At 42.5% G+C, this 23,787-nt stretch overlaps 1 protein-coding gene across 7 annotated transcripts in view; it reads right to left on the bottom strand.

Moving 5' to 3' along the window:
* Positions 1-23,787, bottom strand: part of Hdac9 (histone deacetylase 9) — a 511,434-nt gene that overhangs the window by 420,405 nt on the left and 67,242 nt on the right. For all 7 annotated transcript variants that reach the window (XM_050158706.1, XM_050158702.1, XM_050158705.1 and 4 more), the window contains exon 2: positions 9,435-9,551. In XM_050158706.1, coding sequence (XP_050014663.1) covers positions 9,435-9,456 — 22 coding nt within the window. In that variant the 5' untranslated portion in view covers positions 9,457-9,551. The remainder of the gene's footprint in view (positions 1-9,434; positions 9,552-23,787) is intronic.

Below are 23,787 nucleotides of genomic sequence, written 5' to 3' on the forward strand. Positions count from 1 at the left end.
TTAAAGCATTTAGCACAGGTATACATGGAGTCAAAAAATCACCAAAAAACCCTCAAAAGCGTTCAGAGTTATAATAAGCTTTCTGAAAATAGTTTTTAAAATATTTTGAATAACAGTGTTTCCAAATTAGATATACAGTAAGAAGAGGCAGGTTTTTTAGAAGAACAATCAACTGGTTATCACTTATTTCAAACACCCGCACACCCTTAGTGAAAATAAACCAACATCCATGCCCATGAACCTACTGGACAAATGTCTGGAATCTAAAGGGGAAGGCAAAGCCATTGTCTGGATATTCTTCTTCTTATCAGACACAGATTCTAAGAAGAAATCCGGAGCAGTTTCCAGTGGAATCCCAACACTAATATCAAGAGGGGGTGCTCTCAAAGCTAATCAGGCAGCGTTAATTATGCAAGGATCACCGAGAAGCAGCCATCTATCTTAAGAGGAAAAAACCACAGAGCGATCCTGAAAACAACTGGAAACAATGTCATAGTTTCTCCATTTCCTGGAACTTGATGGGAGACTTTAAAGGAAAATACACGAAGCTTTTATCCATGAGGCTCCCTTCTGAATATTAAAGTAACTCCAAAGCAAATTGAATCAGTGTCTAAGTGTAAGTACACATTATAACATTTAAAGATCATCATTTTCATGGGCAGCACAACAACAATCAAATCCATAACATTTCCTCACCAAGTGGGAACTCAAATATTGTTGATATACAAAGAAAATACAGAGAGGACCAAGGGAATGAGGAAGGGGGCGTGAAGACAAATGAACGCCAGGGCCTGGCACAGTGCATGTGCCTGCAAAGCCTTCACGCACTACACAGAGGAAGCTCTCTATTGCAAATTCAAGGCCAGCCTGGTCTGTAGGGCAAGGTCCAAGAAAGCGAGGGCTACGCCCCAACTCCCAGAAAACAAAACAAAAAAAATCAAATGGAGGATTGAACAAGCACATGTATTTTGCTCTTAGTTGAAAACGTGCTTTCTCCGAGTTGACTATGTTACAAGCAATTTATTATTAGAGATTTTAGTTTCCTAATAATAAATGAAGACATGGTAAACCATAAATGGGAAAGGCTGCTATTCACTTATTCACACACACAAACTACAAATTATATATATATATATATATATATATATATATACACACACACACATACATACATACATATAGCATGATACAACACACACATATATTATGTATATAAATTAAGTATAAAGCAAAAAAAGCATTGGGGGTTATTAGCAAAAGTGTGGGCTACCTCACAGCCCCTCTGTACTCCCTTAAGATTACTAGTCTGTTATAAAGTGGGGGATGGAAAGGAAGAAGACAGGACGAATGTTTTGGTCTCTTGAAGGCGAACACTGGGCAATACAGAAGGGCGGAAACATCACACAAATGCTCCACAGAACGCTGCTAACGAAGGCTGAATATTTCGCATCAGTACTTAAGTTTAACTTGTGAAGCTTCAGAGAATACCAAGACAAGCACTGCGTTAGAATTGCGTGCATGAAAAATCAACGTAAAGTTTGGAGCACTGTGTATTTTGCCTGGAATTTTAACCTAGCATTCTAAGCTATGAAGGTGTATTAAACGTGACTCCAATATGCCATAAAGATCAGACAGGAAAATCAAGCATAATAACTCCAAAGTTCTTCTTCCTCAACATTCATGTGATTACAACTTCAAGTTGGCTGCAGGATATTCATATATGGATCAAAGACATAAGAAATGTACATCGGACACCCGATGTCTACTTACTGGAGAGTTCCCACTAACAACTTAAACTTTCTCTTGGCTACATTAGACATTATCTAGTTAACATGACTCATGGGCAACCATTTAACATGTAATAAGTGATTTGTCCTGACTTTAACATGTCCGTGCTCCTTTGAAAGAATCTTCCTTAACTCTTTAGTTGTTGGTTTGGCGCACACCTTTAATCCCAGCTCTCGGGAGGCAGAGGCAGGCGGATCTCTGTGAGTTCGAGACCAGCCTGGTCTACAGAGCTAGTCCCAGGACAGGCTCCAAAACCACAAAGAAACCCTGTCTTGAAAAAAAAATGTTTTGATGTTTTGTAATACCTTATTCCCACTCGGAAGCAACACACATGTTCAAAACAAATCTAGGAGAGATGAGCTGGTTCGTTACCACACCCATTCCCTTCTTAGAAGGGTACAGCTACCCCATTCGTTTCTCAGCCTCCTCTGTAGTTAGGGATTCCAGGAAATAAATTACACCCAATGGTATGTGAGAGAAGCGTACAGCCTGCTACGGCAAACAATCCACTTCTGTGTTCCTTCCCTCATCTACACAGGAAAGTGCACAGTATCTTAAAACCATATGTTAGGAAGAACAAGAGACCAGAGCTCCACAAGGCCTTGACAACAACCAGAAAGAACAGCCACCACTCGGTAAAGTGTTTCAAGACTTTATCTGAAAGAGGAAGAACCTTTCCCTCTGTTTGAGTCATAGTCCAAGGCTTCTTTGTAGTATTATAACAATGCAGACAATAGGCATTGTCTAAACCGTGAGCTACCCACACATGTGAACTGTGAGCTACCCACACATGTGAACCGTGAGCTACCCATACGTGTAAACTGTGACACGCAAAATGGAGAACAAATAAATGACCAACACATTCACACTGAACAGTGGTAGAGAGAGCTGTATCTCCTTGAACAGTCTGGAGAAAGGCATGTGTCTCACCTGACATTCTACAGAAATGCATGCATTTCACTGGATATTCTACAGAAAGGTGTGTGTCTCTCTGGACATTCTACAGGAAAGCATGTATCTCACTGGACATTTTAGAGAAAGGCATGTATCACATTCTACAGAAAGGTATGTGTCTCTGGATGTTCTAGAGAAAGCCGTGTGTCTCACTGGTCATTCTAGAAAGAGGCATGAGTTTCTCTGGACATTCTTGGGAATTGAAAAAAAATGAATAAAATGTAAGTTTCAAACTTAAATTTAAGAAATTTTAACTTAAAAGTAGCAAAATAACAAATCACTTATAAGCTAATTTGAAGAAAATAGCTCAAAATAATTAATAAATTTATAGCAGCGAATCCCATGAATACTGTAACCTGGGACGAAATCTTGTCTCAGAGCATGCCAACAGATTAATCTATTTTACTGTCTTGGAATATTTTTGAATACTGTTTGGCTAAGAGCCTGACGATGTTCTAGTTCCTCGGTGCCTCATGGAAGGGCATCTGACCTGCATCCGACTACAAAGCCAAGTTTTGTGTGCACCCAGGGAAGCATAACCTACTTGATTTGTGCTGCGACTCTATTTCATTAGCTTTCATTTTTACGGTAACATTATGGGAAGAAAAGCTGAAGAAAACCACTCACTTGGACATTATGATATTTGTTTGCAGCTCTGTCCTGGTTTCAGCTTCCGGCTTAATGACTGAACGGCACCGCAGAGGGTGATGCACTGGAGCGCAAGTGGTGAATCATTAAAGAGTTCATAAATTTTAAAAACAGGGGCAGGCCTTCTGGGTGCCATATGCTTCTAGAAAACTCACTGTTGTGCCGTATTAATTGAACCACGAAGCCTTTATTAGTTTCCCTTTAAAAATGCTTGCAGAGAAGCTTTTATTAACGATTGCCCTCAAATTGTTTATACTACTTAGCATTTCCATAACAACTTATATTTCAAAGAACTTTTTGATCATTAGTTAAATCTATTTTACATTTCTATAAGGGAATGCAGCTGTTGAGCAAAAGAGAGACACAAAGGGAAATGCCTGAACTAATTTTTGCCCAAGATTTGTCAATGAATAAATGAATAGGGAATGAGAAGACGCACAGAAGACAGGATCTGGTGAAGCTTTGGCTGGAATAAATCAGCGCGTTCTCTTACCTGTTGCAGGCAGAAGAGTTGTTGTTAGTATTGCCATAACGATGACAGGAATGACATATTGTCACCTAGCAAACCCTATGAGCTGATCCGTAGGGAGAGCTTTGGCTAAAGTGATTTTAAAAGTTACTGAGAAATTCCAAAGCCCATAGGTTTTCACAAACCTAAAGGTGTCATTATACATTGTGCTTGGAAAATTTGAGAGTATGTATTTTAGAGAAAATTACAACATTAAACTTACATTTGTCAAAATTAAAGATGCTGGGATCATTTTCGGGTTGGTGCACCCAATTATTCTTCTCTTAAAATAATCCTACCTCTTTTCTTTATTGTATAATTTTAGGTTCTTTGTCAAAAATCAGCTGTGCATAGGTGTGTGGTTTAATAGCTGGGTCTTCAATTGATTCCATTGGTCAACCTCCATTTCTACGCCAGTACCAAGCTGTTTTCATTACTGTAGCTCTGTAATAGAGCTTGATGTCAGGGATCCCTCTGGAAGTTTCTTTATTGTACAGGATTGTTTTGGCTATGCTGGGATTTTTGGTTTTCCATATGAAGTTGATTATTGTTCTTTCAAAGTCTGTGAAGAATTGTGTTGGGATTTTGATGGGGATTGCACTGAATCTATAGGTTGCTTTTGGTGGGATTGCCATTTTTACTATGTTGATCCTACCTATCAAAGAGCATGGGAGATATTTCCATTTTCTGGCACCTTCTTCAATTTTGTTTCTTCAAAGACTTAAAGTTCTTGTCGAATAGGTCTTTCATTTCTTTGGTTAGTGTTACTCCAAGATACTCTATGCTATTTGTGGCTATTGTGAAAAGTGATGTTTCTCTAATTTCCCTCTCAGCTTCTTGTCATTTGTATACAGGATGGCTATTGATTTTTTGAGGTGATCTTATATCCTGCCATATCACTGAAGGTATTTATCAGCTGTAGGGGTTCTCTGGTAGAGTTTTTGGGGTCACATATATAGACTATCATATCATCTACAAACAATGAAAATTTGATTTCTTCCTTTCCAATTTGAATCCCCTTAATCTTTTGTTGTCTTATTGCTACAGCCAGAATTTCAAGAACTATGTTGAAGAGATATTGAGATGGAGCTGGCATAACTGGACGTCAAGATGTAGAAAAATGAAAATAGATTCATATCTATCCCCATGCACAAAACTCAAGTCCAAATGGATTAAAGACCTCAATATAAATCTCACCACACTAAACCTGATATAAGATAAAGTGGAAAGTAGCCTTCAGTGCATGGGCACACAAGACCACTTCCTAAATATAACACCAGTAGCACAGACACTGAGAGCACCAATGAATAAGTGGTACCACTTGAAACTGAGAAGCTTCTGTAAAGCAAAGGACACAGTCAATAAGACAAAAAGACAGCCGACTAAATGGGAAAAGATCTTCACCAACCTCACATCAAAGAACTGATCTCCAAAGTATATAAAGAACTCAAGAAATTAGATATCAAAATTCTAAATAACCCAATTAAAAAATGACAAACAGAACTGAGCAGAGAATTCTCAACAGAAGAATTTCAAATGATTAAGACTTACTTAAGGACATGTTCAACATCCTTAGCCATCAGGTAAATGCAAATCAGAACAACTCTAAAGAAATATCTTACACCTTCCAGAATAGCTAAGATCAAAAATACCACTGATAGTTTATGCTGGAGAGAATGTGGAGTAAGGGGAACACTCATCCATTACTAGTGGGAATGCAAACTTATACAACCACTTTGGAAATCAGTATGGCAGTTTCTCAGAAAATTGGGAATCAACCTATCTCAGGATCCAGCAATACCACTCTTGGTCATATACCCAAAAGATGCTCAATCATACTACAAAGGCATTGTTCAACTATGTTCTTATCAGCATTATTTGTAATAGCCAATACCTGGAAACAACCCTCAACCAAAGAATGGATGAAGAAAATATGGCACATTTACACATTAGAGTACTACTCAGCCATAAAAAACAATGACATCTTAAATTTTACATGCAAATGAATAGAATTAGAAAACACTATCCTGAGTTAGGTAACCCAGACCCCCCAAAATGAATATGGTATGTGGATACTAGCTATAAACAAAGGACATTGACCCTACAGTTTATGATCCTAGAGAAGCTAAGTAATAAGTAAGGTGAGCCTGACAAAATTGGGAGCATGGGGGTGAGGGGAGAAAGGAGAATAGAAGGGGAAGAGGAGGGGAGAAGGGGAGGAGAGTAATGGTCTGTCCTATCCCTTTAAGAAAATATCTCTTCCCTCTCCCCCATCTGCTGAGGCAAGCAGATCTTCCTTCCACTTCAAGCCTGTGAGCTTCTTTTTTGCTCTCTCTCCTGAAGAGGTAGTTTTTCCTCTCTTCTCCCCCTCTCTCCCCTCTACCTCTCTCTCTCTTCATCCCCCTTCTTCCTTCCTCTCCCCTTTCCTCTTCCCTCCCATAACTCATTAAATAAATATCCAACCTCACTCTGCATGGTGTGCCTATCCATCTCTCTCACCTGCCAAGGCTTCTCGTGGGGCCAATTGACACACTGAGGTCTCTCAAGGAATGGTGCCATTTTATTTTTACCATTACAAGGGGTGAGGAGAACTTGAGAAAATGGGATAGTAGAGAAGGAGGGAGGACAGAGATGAGAGCAAAAAAAGAAATATCTTGATTGAAGAAGCCATTGTAGGGTTAGCAAAAAAACGTGGCTCTAGAGAAATTCTCAGGAATCCACAAGGATGACCCAAGCTAAGACACTAAGCAATAGAGGAGAGGGGGCCCAATCTTGACTTCCCCTGTAGTCAGACTGATGAGTATCATAAATATCACCATAGAACCTTCATCCAGCAACTGATGGAAACAGGCAGAGACCTGCATCAGAGCACTGGATAGAGCTCCCAAAGTCCAGTTGAAGAGAGGGAAAAATTAGAATATGAGCAAAGAGGTCAAGACCATGATGGGTACACCAACTGAAACAGTCTACCTAAGCTAATTGGGTCTCACCAACTACAGCCAACTTGAAGTTGGAGTGGGCCAAGGCTTGTACTGTTTCTGTCTCTTCCTCAGAGGGTTTTATCCATAGATAAAACACATGTTTTAGTGGCTGTACCCTGCTGCGTTACACACTACATAGTAAGAAGTAGGACCTCAGTTAACTGTGTGTGGATGAATAGGTGCTTCAGCTGCAGCACTCGACAGACTTACCCCCAAACTCCCCAGCACCCAAAAGAATCCCCAAAATTCTAACTTTGAACATTATTGGGGTAGCAAGATTGAAATAACAACCAACAAATGTTGCATACAAAAATCAGTACTTATTGTTTGACTGAATACATGATCAAGACAGTAATCATTTTCCTTGATATCAACAGTATTTGAGTATGGATAAAAAAATGTTTCTGAAACTAATATCTATGCATGGGAAAAATAAGATTTCACGCTACTACAGGACCAGTTTTCAAGATGAAAATAAATAATCTAAAACTATTAAAGAATTTTGGAAGCAATGAAGTATGTCAATGTCTCTGTCTTTGTACAGCCCTGGAAACTGTTTATGGAAGAAAACAATGTAAATGGATGATGATTGCATAAGACCTATTCAAGTCTCTGTGTAGAATTTTTTTAAAAAAATGTAAGAAAAACATTTTCTGATTGAAACAATCTGATTTTTATTTCACCAGTGACAGAAAGCTCTATGGGACACTAACAAAAACAATATAAGAGCATTTTGGCAGCTGTGCCAAAATATTTTCTTTTATATACAAAGTGTATTCCAGGTCTCTGGTTAGACTATGATATTTGAAATGAATGTAAGTGACCTCCACCCACCTATAGGAGTCAATTCCTAGGTTATTTTCAAATTTTATTCATAAATACTTCTCAGTTAATTGAGACCTTTTTATGATGTTAAGCAGAACCATACATATGTTTAAAAAGAATACACAAGAAAATATTAGAGGCCCTAAGATCAAATGAGCTTCATGGCTTCTCCTTTATTGGCTGCTTTTTCACTTCTCCTAATTGAACCATCACCATAACTGGCAAGGACTTTTGCAATAAAACAGCAGCCTCTAGGGACATTTTCATATTATAAAATCAGCATCCATAACATCAATATTCTGTGGGGCAGGGTATGTTTACTCTCATTGCCAAATATTACCATGAGAAGAATATAGTTCACCATGGTGGCTCTAAATGAAACACCTCTTTTTTTTAGCTATAAAATTTTGAAATGTTAAATTGAAACAAATACCCATATATCCAAATGCTACCTAAATAATGATGATACTATTTTAAGTTCATCCCAGAAGAAATGGTAATAACGCTATTCTGTAACCGCAGTGAACAACACAGCTCACAGAACAAACACTTCACCAGGCCCTGTGGGGGTGAAGGGCGAGAAGAGAAGGCAAAAACTGAGACCTACCGTTATAAATCTTGGCCTGAATGCAACATCCTTGCCAAAGGGAACTTGTAAAAATCACCAATTCTTGGCCCGCCTCTCAGAAGGATTAAGCAAAAAATTTTGTGTACAAGACTTGTTTAAACAAATTCTCCAAGAGAAGTCACTGCACAATGAAGTCTGAGAGCCATGAGGCTATCCGAGGATCCAGGTCTAGGTAACCCCTTACCTGTCCAACTAGAAGACACAATCCCGATTGTAAACCAGACTCGTGATCCAAACCTGGAGCACCTACACTGCATCCTCCACAGCCAAGCTAGATTTCACTATAATTCCCCGTCAGCAGCCTATGGGGAGCATCGAGCACGGCCGACCAGACGCGTTCATCTAGGTGCGGCACTCCAGAGGCTGAAAGCATTGACAAGAGGTCCGCCTTGATGAACTCTGCATAGCATATGACATTGGCTTTGACCGAGAGGATGGGGTAATCACAGGTCACCATGACAACATGGAGACAAATGAGAATGACAAAAGCAGAAAATGCTCTCACGGGCTATCTGTGACTGACATGTGGCAGCTGAACCTACTCCATCCTCTCAAAACTTGGATCATATTTGTTCTAAGAGCAACTCCCTGCTCCTGACGGAATGGGTGTTGCCGGCCCTGATCGCAGTACTTGAGCCGCACATATGACTGTCTCATAGGAGGCAGGCACTGAGGTTAGGATTAAATGTGTACTTAGGAAGCAGGATGAGCCGCAGCAAAGGGCAGGGAGTAAAATATCCTTCTTGCATGTTCAAGAGATGGAGGTGGAGTCCACACAGAAACATACTCCCAAAGCATAGTTTAAAAGCCAACAGAAAAATTAAATTCTTGCATCATCTTCAATATGGATAACAGCAGAAAATTTAATCTGAACATTCATTTAGAAGCAGATGACTCAATGGCCAGTGCTCAGACAACAATGAAAGCGAATTACGCAGAAGGTAGACTAGGTTATTAGAGAATTAACTATAGAATATAAAATCCAAAACGTATTATATGATTATCCAATCTCTAAAAGAAAAAAAAATGTTCCCTGATGGCTTCAATTGCCTGATTTGAAGCAACACAAAGCAATAAGCGTTCACAAGGCTCCGGGACTGACCTGGTTGTGCGGGAGAGCTCATTGTGGAGATCAGAGGGGCTGACGGCGGAGGGTGCAGAGTCACGGCTGGCTCTCTGCTGGCAATGGCTGTCCAAGTGACGGTGGCAGAGGAGAAACCTAGAGTGTAAGAAAAACCACACTGTGGAATCTACAGGTTACGTAAGTCATATGAAAACCAGAGAGCTGGCTGTAGATCTCAGCTCAGCGACAACTTACTGGGGTCCACGAGAGTCACATCATGTCCCTCAGCCCTCTAACTCTTCAGCAATAGAAGGGCATGTGTGAAATGGGGCAAAAGTTGAGTTCTGCAGTGTGTACCTAGTAGTGTGGGTCTCTGGGTTTGGTCCCCAGCACCGAAAAGGGGGAAAAACCAATGACCACCTGGCTTGCAGCACAGGGATTTTGTGACCATGGAGCCGTAGGAATAAGAGAAGCCAGTGAGTGAAGAAGCTCTTTATGTGGCTACAGCTGCCTTCCAACTTGCCATTTTGTGGCTGTTTCCATTCCTATAGAAATTGGAAATCAATTTTTGGAGGTCTGGATATAAATATCTCACTGCATAACATTTTTAGCTGTTATTGTCAAATATTTACTGGTAGGAACAGAACCAGTTGGTGGGGGGGGAAAGCTGAAGGCCTAAAAAAAAGCAACAAATGGGTCATAAACCATAGGAGTGACAAAAAAAAAAAAAAAGAACCATTACAGACTCCACTTCTTGAAATCTTCTGCAATCTTGTTCCTGCTAAAAGCAGTAAGAGCCACTCTCTCTAGGAGCCGCTAGCAGGATGGACTGGCTCTTGGAAGGGAATTTAAGGGGCTTTCTGCTCTGCGTCTGGATGCACTTAGAGGAAAAGCTATTCATTCCAAGGACATCTCCCTAACGGCTTACTGGAAAGGCAAACTTAAAAAAAATAGAAGACGAAAGAAAAGAAACTTTTAAGCTATCCTTAGCACGCATTTTACTAAACAGAGCTGACCTGCAGATACGGGCGCTCTGAGAAGCAGGTCTCTCTGCCTTCGGAAAACACGGCATATTTATGACACTCTTTCCCACCAGTATTTTCAAAGTGTTATTACTATTTTTGCATGGAAGTATAAAGCTGGCTATAAATACATATTTCTTTGAAGAAATATATAACAGCACCAAGAATACCACTAATGCTGTAAGATCTCCACATGGAAACCTGCGTTACTGAAGCAGTCTAGCGGGGCGGCGGGTCTCTGCAGACTGCTTCACACTCTTCAGGCTTTCGTAAGCACTTGAGACTTAATGACATTGAAAACAGGCATTTTGCTAAACCCTCTTTAAAAACCAGACCGGGTCCGCTCATTTTACCAGCACTATCGATAGGTTTATGATTTCTCTATCGGTAAGAATGCAGCATCTCTATGAATGGAAGGAAAAGGCAGAACAAAATCCCTCGCTTTTCATATAAGAAAATGTTCATCCTGACATTGGCACCTTAATAAAAAAGATCTCGGTGTCACACCCACTGCTCTGAGGTCACTGCACAGCTCTTCAGAATCACTAGCTGCACACAGACGGTGCGTCGTCATGTCTGAGCTATTGTTACAAGAACTAAACTAACAGTACTGTTGTCTCCGTCTCTGCTGACCACCCGTCAGTACCTTCCGCAGGCGAAAAACATCAACGTGTTTTCTGCTTCATAATTCAGTACAAATAAATAAAAGAGTAAATTCCACTAGGATTTTGATTTTTAGACAATTTTAAATCAACAAATATGGCTTCACAATTTCGGTTTTTCTTTTGTATTTTTAGAATGTATCCTGAACCTACCTTCCTGAGTCACAGAGAGTCTGAGTAGGAACTGTACACGGTCATCCTGAGTGAAGTAACCCGGACCCACAAAGACAAATGTCGCATGCTTTTTCTCCAGGTAGATGTTGGGTTTGAATCTCTGCATACATGTGTTTCGTATGAAATACCCACAAAGGTCAGGAAGCCAGGAGGAAACCATAGAGGGAAGGGCTTGCAAGGGATGAGACACATGTGCAGTGATCTAAGCACGGCAAGGGGAAAAGTGGATCAGAAGGGTTAAATACGGTGTGGGGTGCAGAGCAGAGCAAGGCGGGTGGGGAGGGATAACTAACAATAAAGGAATTCTGAAGACGTAATATGAAAACCTAATACTGTAGCAGCTCCTAAAAAGATCATATCTACATATACATACACATACACACATACGAGTTTAAATGCACCCCCTCTACAACAGGGGAGCATGACTCCTGCTAGAAAACACAGGCTAACAAATAAAAACACCAGTGCTGGAAACGAGATACCTCTTTTGGAGTTGTTGGCCAGTGGTGTCCCATAGGCCCCCACATATTATAAGCTATTAACTGTGCTCTAACCACCCCCCAGAACTTGAGTGTAAGACCGTGTTAACTGAAAGCATTACATAATTGGGTTACAGAATCAGAGAAATAAAGTAGGTGTTCACCTAGAAGCTTCCTGTCTAATGGTTAGCCTTCATGGTCTAGAAGGTACGATGAACGCTACTTATTGGAGGAGAGAAGTAGTTACCAGTCTTAGCCGTGAGCTCTGTGAGCTACAATAACAACTGGCCTGGCAAGACGTGTCCACTGGGACAATGGTGGCATTGATGTGGAAGGAACCACTTTCTAGATTTAAGGCCCACTCCAAAAGATAGAACCCATACCTGGCACCATTACTGGGGCCAAGAACCTGTTCCGAGATAGGTCATAGGCCCTAAAGAAAAACCTATTAGCACTATTCTGCAAAACAAACACAGCATTAGGCCAACCCCTAACAACTTACTGCCAGTTCCACAAATCAGTGAATCTCTCAACTCTTGTCAGAGACAGGTTTTCTTGCTGTAGAAGGCAATTAGTAAAGAGACACACAACCAGTCAAAGAGAAGAGAGCAAAAGACTTTGGAGTGCACATCCCTGAACAGGACGTCTATGCCACGCCCCTCCCTGTGAGACTCAAGGACCCAGATGAAGAGCCGAGGTGGAAGATGACGAGGAACTGGCCTCTGGATACAGCATGGCGGACGAAAGCCTGAGCTCACAGCAGTTGTGACAGCACACACAAGAACTGTGCGAGCTCAAGACAGACAGAATCCAAGCACGGAGCAGGGAGTGGGGATGAAGTCCTACCCAGAGCTGGGGAGCTGCCGGCAACAACTCATGGCTGCTGGGAGGTGGAGGGTCAGTTCTGTTAAATGGTCCATCAATCTCTTTCCAGGGCAGGCCTCGTACCCGACAGTGTTTGGACAGCACATGTCAGACTCAAATACTTATTCAGAAGAGGAGAGAGAGAGAGACTGAGAGAGAGAGACAGAGAGAGAGAGACAGAGAGAGAGAGACAGAGAGAGACAGAGAGAGAGAGAAGAAGGAGGAGGAGGAAGAAAAGGAGGAGGAGGAGGAGGAGGAGGAGGAGGAAGAAGAAGAAGAAGAAGAAGAAGAAGAAGAAGAAGAAGAAGAAGAAGAAGAAGAAGAAGAAGAAGAAGAAGAAGAAGAAGAAGAAGAAGAAGAAGAGGAGGAGAACATAAAGTTTGATGGGTAGGGAGGGAGGAAGAGGGGGGTGAGTGAGATAAACATGGTCAAAATACACTGTATAAAATTATCAACTAATTATTGAAAATACTGCTTTAAAAAACAACCGAAGCTGAGCACGTGGCCAAGGCCTGTCATTCCTGTTCTTGGGAGGGAGATCAAGAGGGCCACAAACTGAAGATAAACCTGAGCTACAGCAAGATTCTAGCTCAGAAGAAAAATTAAAAATAGGTAAATAAGTAAATGACTAACAAATATCAAGGATCAGGAAGCCTTCAGAGCCCGCAAACGAAGCAGTTCTCGTCATATAAAGGCAATCTGTCTTCCCCGCTCTTCAGGCTTTCGCTCTATGATATTCCTCTGTACAACTGATACCTCATGGACTTACATATACCTCAGCTCGCCAGATAACTTTCAACAGTTTAACCTTGGTACATCCATCACTCCTTTCCACAGAGAATATGCACAACGGTCATCTGCCCCAGGCTGATCTGTGGCCAGGCTGTAACCACTGGGTGTTGACTTCATAACTTGAGTACAGAGTGAATCTGGCATAGAAACAAGAATCTTGCTTTGGAATATCAATGTTTTTGAAATTTAAACAACTCTCTTTGACATTCAACCTTTTAAATAACTGCCTAATCATAACACATTTTCAAACCATTATAAGTGCATTATTATTTGAATAGTTTACCCGAAAACTAGGAGGCATTTCTGGGTTGCTATGCATTAGTTTCCACTTACTGCGCTTTCATTTCCAATACGCCACATTAAGCTGAAGTTATCGCTACAATTAGAGCCGCATGCTAGAATATAGTCATTTAAAGGGTTCTCCTGTGCTGCTTCAGGGAATATAGATCTATGTGTGTGCAGAGACGCAGGGTTGCTGCAATGATATGTGGCTGCCTCAGAGGCTGCAAAAGCCTTCTTCTCCTTGGGACCACAGAAGCAACAGGTTACCACAAGTCTGTACCTCTCTGTGTACTCAGTGTGTGCATGTGTGTGCATTTGTGTGCATACAGCTGTGACTGGGAGCCTGGCTAGACTGGCTTGCCCAGGAAGCTTCATGTAAGCTTTTGTCTCCATCACTGTGCCTGTGGGTGGTTGGTTGCTTGGTTTGTTTAATGTGGGTGCTGGGAACCCAATTGAAACTCTCAAGCTTGAACAGCAAGAACCTTACAAACTGAGCCATCTCTCCAGCTTCCAATCCACACTCTTTCAAGACCAAGTTGAAACGGAATTTTGCATGAATTAAGAACATTTTTATTTGCTTAGTAATACGAGAGTTCAAAGGTCAACATCTATCGATTAGAACAGGAAATTTACTCTCAACTCTTTCCACAAATCTTTACCCAAATGTAATGCAAAGCAACAGACAAGGGCAGGGAAGCTTTTCTCCTACCCTTTTGCCATTCATACGGTAAGAACAGATCATGAATAATGTAAAACTAGCCTTCAAATGGAGAGATAACCAAAATAGATAAAGACAACAGAACTTAAATGCAAAGTATCAGAACATATAATATATGACTTCGAGAAATAGCTTCAATTTAGTTTGAACGTTAGTCTGCAAAAACACACAGGTTTATACTGAAGAAAATTGCAGAGTCATTAAAAACAAAACTGCTAGGACTCCTTTATCCCGTAAAATTGACACACCAGGGGACAACAGCCCAGGGACACGATATCTATGCAGCTGGAAGCGTGGACACTGACACAATCCATTGCTCTAGCCCACACCACCGCCCTTCCCTATGCTGCGATCTTTCCATAGGTCTTTTTCATATGTTCAATAACAATGACGCAGGCAGGCAGAGCTTTATCAGTCACAAAGAACTTAAACTTGGAGTGTGCTCTCTGACTTTTCACGGCCCTCTGGAAACAATGAATAATTTAATATTATTCCCTCTTTAAAGATAAAGCCAAAGCTTAAAAGAGTTCCAAGTATCTTGCTCACAGCATACAGGCAATAAAGGGGCGGGTCCTCTCTGTAAGTGCTGTCTGTGCGGCTCACCAGGAGGTGTAAGCCATCACCTTAGAACTGTTCAAATATCAAGACGTCTACCCAGGCCTCACAATTTCAGGAGTGACCAAGTTACAGGTCTCCTTTGCTAAGGAACCCTTACTGTTGGTGGCCCTGCCAGAGGAGCAGTGGACGGTGGTTGACTTCATTGTGTCAGACCACCAGGAGGAAAATCCCCCAAGACCACAGACTCCAGAGTGTCTTTTGCTTCTGCTGGGCCTTCACGTGTCTGCTGCTGCCATCTTTCTCTGGTATCTGGCATGGTGTGAATGGGTGTGGGGAGACCCCACTGCCTGTAGTGTAGGGTGGTTATCTCATGGAAACATCCTGTGGCTTCTTATAAACATGATTTCTTCCTAAGATGGACGGTCTAGTTGATAATAAGAATGTTAGCTTAAATAAAGTTTTGATGATTAAAAAAATAAAACAAAAAAGTGTCACCCAGCTAGAACACATGAGTTTCTATTGAGGAGCCTCATAGACTGTGGCTTAGGTTACTGATTAAGAAAAACAATTGAGTCCCAGTAACCCAGCTAATTTAAATTCTTTTAGTCTTACTGTTGGGAGATGTGTTCACAGGGTTCAAAGAGCATCATGCTGAAACAAAGCTTTGAAAAAATCTTAAAGTTAGACTAAGACACTTTTGTCAAATGTTTTAAGTTGAAAAGCCCAAGAATACAATCCAAAATTTTAGAAAGGCACGCAGTTGAGTGAGGAACTCGTTAAGGTCAGGGAACAAGAACAAGGCAGCCCAATTATCCTTAGCAGACACACCTTTCTTGCTAAAATTGGTTGACGACCAAAGGAGATGATCGATTCCTTATAGCCACTTTTGCCCTCAATCTCTTGATATAAAAACTACTGATGAGTGGGTATGCACCCTAAAGACTTGAAGTAGAGCTGACTGATTCTTTAACGTACATGATAGTTTAGGTTTGAGATTCCTTTAAGATTATTCATAAGATTACCTGTCAAGATAAGCAATAAAGTGGTAGGTGCTTTCTTTGTAACCACAAAACACAGCCTGTCAGTAAAAGAATATCTTGCTTGCTTGCCTACACTGATAATCTACAGCAAGTTGCTTGGATATGAATGTATATGGGTTCTTAGGATAATTTGTTTTTCACATGTAGTACATAACATGTTTAATCATGTAAGGAATATGGAAAACATGATGTTTCTACTTGTATTCACCGTAATCATTTACTTGAAAAACAGACTGTAACCACATTGTAATTTTTATATTGCCTGAAAGATTTTGCTAGGGTATATAAACTGTAGGGAAAAGAAAAAAGATAGAGTCAAATTAGTTAAAAGGAAAACAACAAGAATGAGTGAGTTATACCTCAACTAATAAAAACCCAAACAAATATTGGGGTTCAAGCTGAAAGATCAGAGAAGCAGTGCAGCCAACTACTAGAGAGCTTTTACCTCTATGAAATCTTCAGACTGAAAAGAGAGCGAGTTCTTGTCTCATCCTGCCTTATATTCCTCTCTAGTGCTGGTATCAAAGGCGTGCACCACCACCACCCGGTCGCTATGGCTAACTAGTGTGTCTTCTGGGATTAAAGGCGTGTGACACCACTGTACGAATGACTAGTGTGGCTAGCCTTGCACTCTGATCTTCAGGCAAGTTTTATTAAAACACAAATAAAATATCACCATAGAGAGTTATAAGGAAAACATCAAGAATGAGAGAAGAAAATCACCAGGAAAACAGGGCACACAAAAGGAGAATAAAGAAAAAGTCTGGAGGAAGCCGTCAAGTGTGTGAGTGCCTTTTCCCTTTCCCTCTTGGAGAAAAGCATGCTAGAACACCAAGTCTGTGGATCCCTTTTAGCCCTGAGCTGCTGGAGGCTGGGTCACTCTTTACAAACTTTACAAACTCTGTCACAAAAGATGCTAAGAGGAATTCAAAAGTTAGAATAAATGGCAACCTGGTATGCTGCAGTGGGACTCAAGTTGGATTTCATGTTTTCTGAATACCAATCTACTCCTTTGGGTTGGGTTTTTTTTTTTTTTTCCGTTTTTTGAGCACTGTGTTGTTAGTTTTCCTCCTTTTGCTCATTTTAGTCATTTGGTACTGTTTGGGGAACACACTACTAAAAACTCAGAGTGCTTTTTCAACCTATGGAAACCACAACAAGAACAGTGAAGATATTGTTTCTATGCAAACACACGGTCAAGTCTCCACGGTTACAAGTCCTCTTTGCAGAGACAGCCGTGAGCTCTGCCTCTCCTATACAGCAGGCTGCATCGGCAGACTCAGACAGCTTCTTGGTGGCAGAAACCCACTAGACCTGTGCAATAGGCACAAACAGAAAACTCAAAACTGCATTCATGCACTTAAGTCACAGAACTTGAACTGCTGCTGTAATTTCTCTAGAAAACAGCTTTTGATGTCTACTCCACAGCCGTTACTAAGTACATCCCAGGCACACAGTCATCCAGCACGAAAACCTGGAATTCTACCTCATTTCTGTTTTCAGCACTTCCCAAAGACAGTCATGAAGGCCAGAGCATGAAACTCTTAAAAATATTTATTTGCTAGAGAAATAGCTCAATAGATTAAGCACCTCCTGCACAAGCATTAGGGCCAGAGTCCAGAGCCCAACATCCACAGAAAAAGCCAGACGCATGTGGCAACCTGCCTGGAATCTCTGGTGGAAACGGGGAATCCCTGAGAGAAGCTGGCTGGTCTAGCTACTTTAGCCAAATTGGCAAGCTCCAGGTTCAGTAACAGACCCTGCCTCGGTAAACAAAAAGGACAAGAAAGACACCTGAAACCAACCAAGGAAGACATCCTGGACTCCACACACACCCATGTGCACCAGCACACACATGCAGTCACACACACACACACACACACACACACGCACACACACACACACATGCACACACATTATCACAATGGGTAGTCCCAGTCCTTGAGAGTTTGAGACAAGAAAATCACACACTCAACGCCAGCATGAGTTGTGCAATGAGATTTAGGTCAACATGGGTTCCACAGAGAAAAATCATTTTGTATCCACCCTACCCTCTTCTCTTGCGTATTAACTGATTCTGCAACACTCGGGTAATCTTTTGCTCTTACTTGGATTTTTGGTCTAGACTTCTATCTTTTTCCCCTGCTTCCAGGAAATGTATGAATACATGAATAAATGACTGGGTAAATTTGATGACACAAAACCTCAAGTGACATCCAAGTGCCCTCAAAAATCTAATCCTTTCCTCTGTCTCTTCCCTTTCCTTGCAGATAAAACCCTTCCAGCCATCTGGCATTATTCCTAAAATGAAACCCAACATTTTTTTTTATTTTATTTGGTTTAAAGACTTAACTATGCCTACTACACAACACAATTGAACATCTACACTATTGCCTCTTGAAGCTAGAAGGGTGAAAGTAGTCACTATGGTGTGGGAGGTCCTTCTGTCTATGTATTGATTTTATTGGTTAATGAATAAAGAAAACTGGTTTGGCCCATAGCATGGGAGGAGGAAGACGGAGTTAGAGAGAAGCCATGGAGTTGCCCAAGACAGTTGCTGGGAATTTTACCTGGTAAGCCATAGCCATGTGGCAATATACAGATTAATAGAAATGGGTTAAGTTAATATGTAAGAGCCAATAAGAAGCTAGAGATAATGGGCCAAGCAGTGATTTAATTAAAACAGTTTCTGCGTGATTATTTTGGGTCTAAGCTAGCCGGGCAGCCAGGAACCCACAAGTGGCCTATTACAACGTCTACAGAATTATGTCCACATGCCAGAAGCCCAACATTTTTAACAGCAATGGGGGCTCAGGCTGCAGCCAACCAGAATGGACGCCAGTCTGTGCAGTGGGTGTGGGTGTGTTGATCCTCACCATCCCCTCCCCAGAGGGAGCATTCTTGTGTCCGCGCTTAGATGCCTCTCTACGACTTAACTCTCCCTCCTGCCTTGAACTCTTTAGCGTCCTGTTAACGTGAGACTCTTGGTCAGCCATTCCCAGTACACAGTCGTCTTCCACACCCTTCCTCGCCTAGGGCCTCTGTGCCTCCTACACAGGTACAGTGCTCTGTCCGCCATGAGACTCTTCTGCTCAGGGACTGAACCACATCTGCCTCTCACCGCCTGCATGTGTCGCAGTGCAGGGCACAGGGCAGGTGCACAGTCCGCCCTCACTGACTGCATGAAAAGTGGGAAAGATTTAAACCTATGAGGCGTTAGTTATCTGATTTAGGACAAATTATTTATTCCACTTGTTAACATTCAATTCTGGAGGACTAGAAGATAGTCTTTGATTTGATCAGAGATACAAAAAAAATTAATTTAGAATCTGGGCCATTATGCAACAGCAAGCCCTGAGGGCTGGGAGAGACGAAGGGCGCTGGCTGAAAATTACTTATCAAATGTGTCGTACAAGACAGAGTCAATTCATAGGCTCTCAATTGAACTGATTCCCCTGATTGTTAGAAGAGCTCAGTGTGCTACCATCTTTCCAACCTCCAATGCTTTTCCTACCCAAGGAGGAAAAAACATGTTGTCATTAGACAGGTTTTACAAGCTCCAGCTGGCCTCCAAGATTATCACCAAGAGCACAGAGAATGGGATACTGACTCGTCCCTTCCAACGTCAGCAGCAAAAGAAGGACTGGAATCCAACTTTGCAAATGCTCTGAACATTGCCTGTGTTGTCCTGAGAAACAGAACCCTCAGGAGTCCTGAGGTGTTGAGCTTTGGGGGACTGGCACTGACGAGAACCACAGCAATGCTCAGTCTGTGGCTTAACCTTCCCTAACGCTGCAGCCCACGCTTGGTACTTTGGGATGCTCACACCAGGACAAACTTGACAGACCAGCTCCTTTTAGTTCATCAGCATCCCTGGCGTTTACGGGTTGATCTCTGCGAGCCTATTGGCTTCTGTGCCCACCTGCGCCCTCCTCATGCACCCTGAAAGCTTAGCTGTGAGCGGGCTGTGTTATGTAGAGGGCCGCATCAAGCCAATAATAAGCCTCTTTCTAAGACTCTGGGACAACTTAAACACGGGCTACGCTGCGGGTGCAATACAGAGCAAAGAACACAGCTTGGGAATTGGTTATGCATAGATTTTGCATATTTAAGATAGGATTCAGTAGTCTATACTATAAATATAACTCAATGGTAACATCTAAAAATACACAACATTATCAAAAATGGCCTGCTGGATATTTCATTTCAAAAGAAGAAATCCTGCCAACTGCAGTACCTGCATTGATAAAAATAGATCTTTTGTAGTAACCCTGAGATTTTAAAACATCAGATTGAATCCCCAGGGTATTCAGGACCCAAATGATAGCCTCAACAATCCCTATTATAATAAATATAACTTTATCAAAAGGTTTTACTCCACCGTTTTTCTTGGATGATATTTGAAGGTCCCTATCTGTGACTTTCTTCCCAACCATCACAAGCACCAAATTGAGCTCACAGTAACCAGAAACTCTATAGGATGTTCCTACTGGTAGGTCCCTTTTCAGTTTTCCAGTCATGGCTAAGAGGCTGGACTTGTGGGGGTTGGGGGAGAAAAGGGGTGCCAGTACTTTATCTACCTGGAAATGTGCAAGGGACAGAAGTCCAAAATAGAATATGAAGAGGAAGTGGCAGCGGAGGTGAAGGAGCTCCTGACAGCCTCTGAGGTCCGCGCAGCGGGAGGGCTTTGTAATGCACCCACTATAACCTTTGCTGCAGAAAACTGCCCCATCGAACACGCTTAAAAGAATCTGGCTCCTCTGGTCTCCTCCCTACCTCTCCTGAACAGAGGGAGAGGCTATGATCAGCAAGCCAAACACAAAAGACCTTTATCCGTCATTGTAATCTACAGTGGTGTGGATCTCTTTTTCAAACTCCAATTTTGTATACGTTATGGAGTGGGGCGGTTCTGCGAATTCTCTCAGGCTGGAACCTCCCTCCGGAAGCCCCTGACAAGTACCTCTACCCAGCAAAGTGCCCCAGTGAAATGTCTCACTAGCTGGGTGGTCTGGAAGTCAATTAACCTCTCTGAGCTTCGGTTGCTTAAACATGAATTATTTAACTTAGCAGGTCGTGTTGAGGATTAGCAGAAATAATGAAGTAACAGGTAAGGGGAAGCACTCAGGTGATTGGCTATTATTAGCATTCGTTTCGTATACAAATTGCACTTGACTGCAAGCCAGAGCCATTCTCAGAGCGAGTGACGGGGCCACCCCCTGCTGTGGAGCGCGGCTCTGTGCGAAGCCGAGATTAATCATCTCCCTCTGCTGGAGTGACAAAAGGGTCTAATTACTAAAGCTTTGCTCGCTGTCTTCCTTTTAGAAGACAAATGTGCTCTAAAGGCAAACACTGTGCTACCCTTTGCTTGTGAATATACCACGTCCACTTTCATCTTTCACTGATGCTACCTGCAGTGTCCAAAATCACTCGAGCGCGGATGGGGGAAGCATATGAGTAACTTAGTAAAAGCTATCACGTAGAAATTCCAAGAAAAACGTGTGGTCCCCTCCCCTTGTGTGGAGAATATCCCCTGCCCATGAAGAACTATTTTTGCTTCTTCACAGATTACCCTAGGAATTACAATACAGCCTCCGGCTTATTATTCCAGATGCTTCTCTATTGTGATAAGACTCTGTGACGAAGGCAGCTTATAGAAGGAAGGGTTTGTTTGTGGGCTTACAGTTTCAGAAGGTGAGAGTCCACGGCTATCACAGGGAGCATGGCATCAGGCTGGCTGGCAGGCAGGCATGCTGCAAGAACAGTACCTGAGAGCTCACATCTTTAGACACGAGGATGAGGCAGAGGGAGGGGCACACGTTTTTTAACATCAAAGCCTGCCCCTAGTGACACCCCTCATCCAGCAAACCCACACCCAATTCTCAAACAGTTCCACCAACTGGAGACCAAGTTCTCATATATGAGACTTTACGGATGTCATTCTTCAGAAAACCGCCACGCCTGTCTATGTTGGGGCAGATTCTCTGGTCATTTTACTAGGTGCTCTATCTACCAGTGCTCCCAGTGAGTGCCCTGTCTGCTAGTGCTCTCAGTGAGTGTTCTGTCTGCCAGTGCTCCCAGTGAGTGCTCTGCCTGTTACTGCTCCCAGTGAGTGCTCTGTCTGCTAGTGCTCTCAGTGAATGTTCTGTCTGCCAATGCTCCCAGTGAGTGCTCTGCCTGTTACTGCTCCCAGTGAGTGCTCTGTCTGCTAGTGCTCTCAGTGAATGTTCTGTCTGCCAATGCTCCCAGTGAGTGCTCTGCCTGTTACTGCTCCCAGTGAGTGCTCTGTCTGCTAGTGCTCTCAGTGAATGTTCTGTCTGCCAATGCTCCCAGTGAGTGCTCTGCCTGTTACTGCTCCCAGTGAGTGCTCTGCCTGTTACTGCTCCCAGTGAGTGCTCTCTCTACTAATGCTCCCAGTGAGTGTTGTCTGCCAGTGCTCCCAGTGAGTGCTCTGTCTGCTCCTATCACTCAGTGCCCTGTCTACTTGTGGTCCATCCAGTTTCAAGGCCACAACAAAACACCTCCAGGCCGGGAGAGTGATTCTGCTAAGATGAAGAAATAAAGTGGATGCCCACACAGCACAGAAGGAAACCAGGAAGGCCTCGAGCAGACAGGCCCTTTCTCAAGGCCCACTCTGTTTCTAATTCTTGTTTTATTTTATTTCTCATGCCCACATCTGAGAGCCTTGCAGGGAGGTTTTGTCAGGACATCTTCCATTGGAAAGCCTGTTACTTTGACATCTGTCCAAGGAACCCAACTTAACTATTGAGCTAAACCAGCCTCACTGTGGTATCTTCATCTTCGCGTCCATTCCCAGGCCACTGTAAGCCTAAGGTTTGCTGATTTCTGTCACTCCTGGCTCTTTTCTTGACTACACTTACTCTTTTCCCCTGAGACCACGCCAGGGAACACGGAATGTCCTGAGCGCACTAATGTGTGGCCCATAAATCATCAGCTCAGGCACTGTCTCTGAACGTCACCCTACAGAGCAGTACAGACTTTTCTATTGTGCACAGACATCATATTCTCACTAGGAGTAACCCGGGCACAGGCTTTGGAACATAGTGAACTTTATCTCAGGAGCAAGGATTTTATCAGTGTTGGGACCTAGCCTGTGCGCACAAGGTGTTTTCTGTGAGTGTGCTGGGCTCTAGCCTGTGTTCACAGGTGTTTTCAGTGAGTGTGCTGGGATCTAGCCTGTGCTCACGAGGTGTTTTCTGTCAGTGTGTTGGGATCTAGCCTGTGCTCATGAGGTGTTTTCTGTGAGTACGGTGCTACAGGAGTACACACTTGTCTCACAGATTTCACACCAGGAATTTCCCATTCAGCGATTTCAGAGACCTTCTAAAAGGCAGATTCTGGATTTATCCAAAACTTCTTGAAATGAGAGTATCTATCTTGGGGATAAGGACTCAGAAGCAAAGGGGTTTTTGTTTTGTTTTGTTGTTTGAGGTTTTAAACTGGCTTCCCCATGGCAACACCTAAACTCAAGTATGAAGACGACAGGGAAACAGTGAATACACTTGGAAACGGAGGAAGTAAATGAACAAAACAGAAGCTGCTGACCTTGGTGCAAACCGCACCCCTGATTTCTCTGCTGCTCACAGGCAAAGATTCTCCCACTTCACCTGGCCCTCATCACCTGGAAGCTGCTAGACCTAATTACGAGCAGGGCCATTAGACATGAATGGCAGGGTGTTTAAAATACTGAGCACCGTTTTTAATACTTGGGTGATATCATTATGACAGTCTGGGTCTCCGTTTTGCAAACTGCCCCTGCAATCACGCAGTGCCGACGCCCATT

Source organism: Alexandromys fortis, unplaced genomic scaffold (assembly GCF_014885135.2).
Source record: "Alexandromys fortis isolate MF-2015 unplaced genomic scaffold, M_Fortis_MF-2015_v1.1 scaffold_101, whole genome shotgun sequence".
NCBI lineage: Eukaryota > Metazoa > Chordata > Mammalia > Rodentia > Cricetidae > Alexandromys > Alexandromys fortis.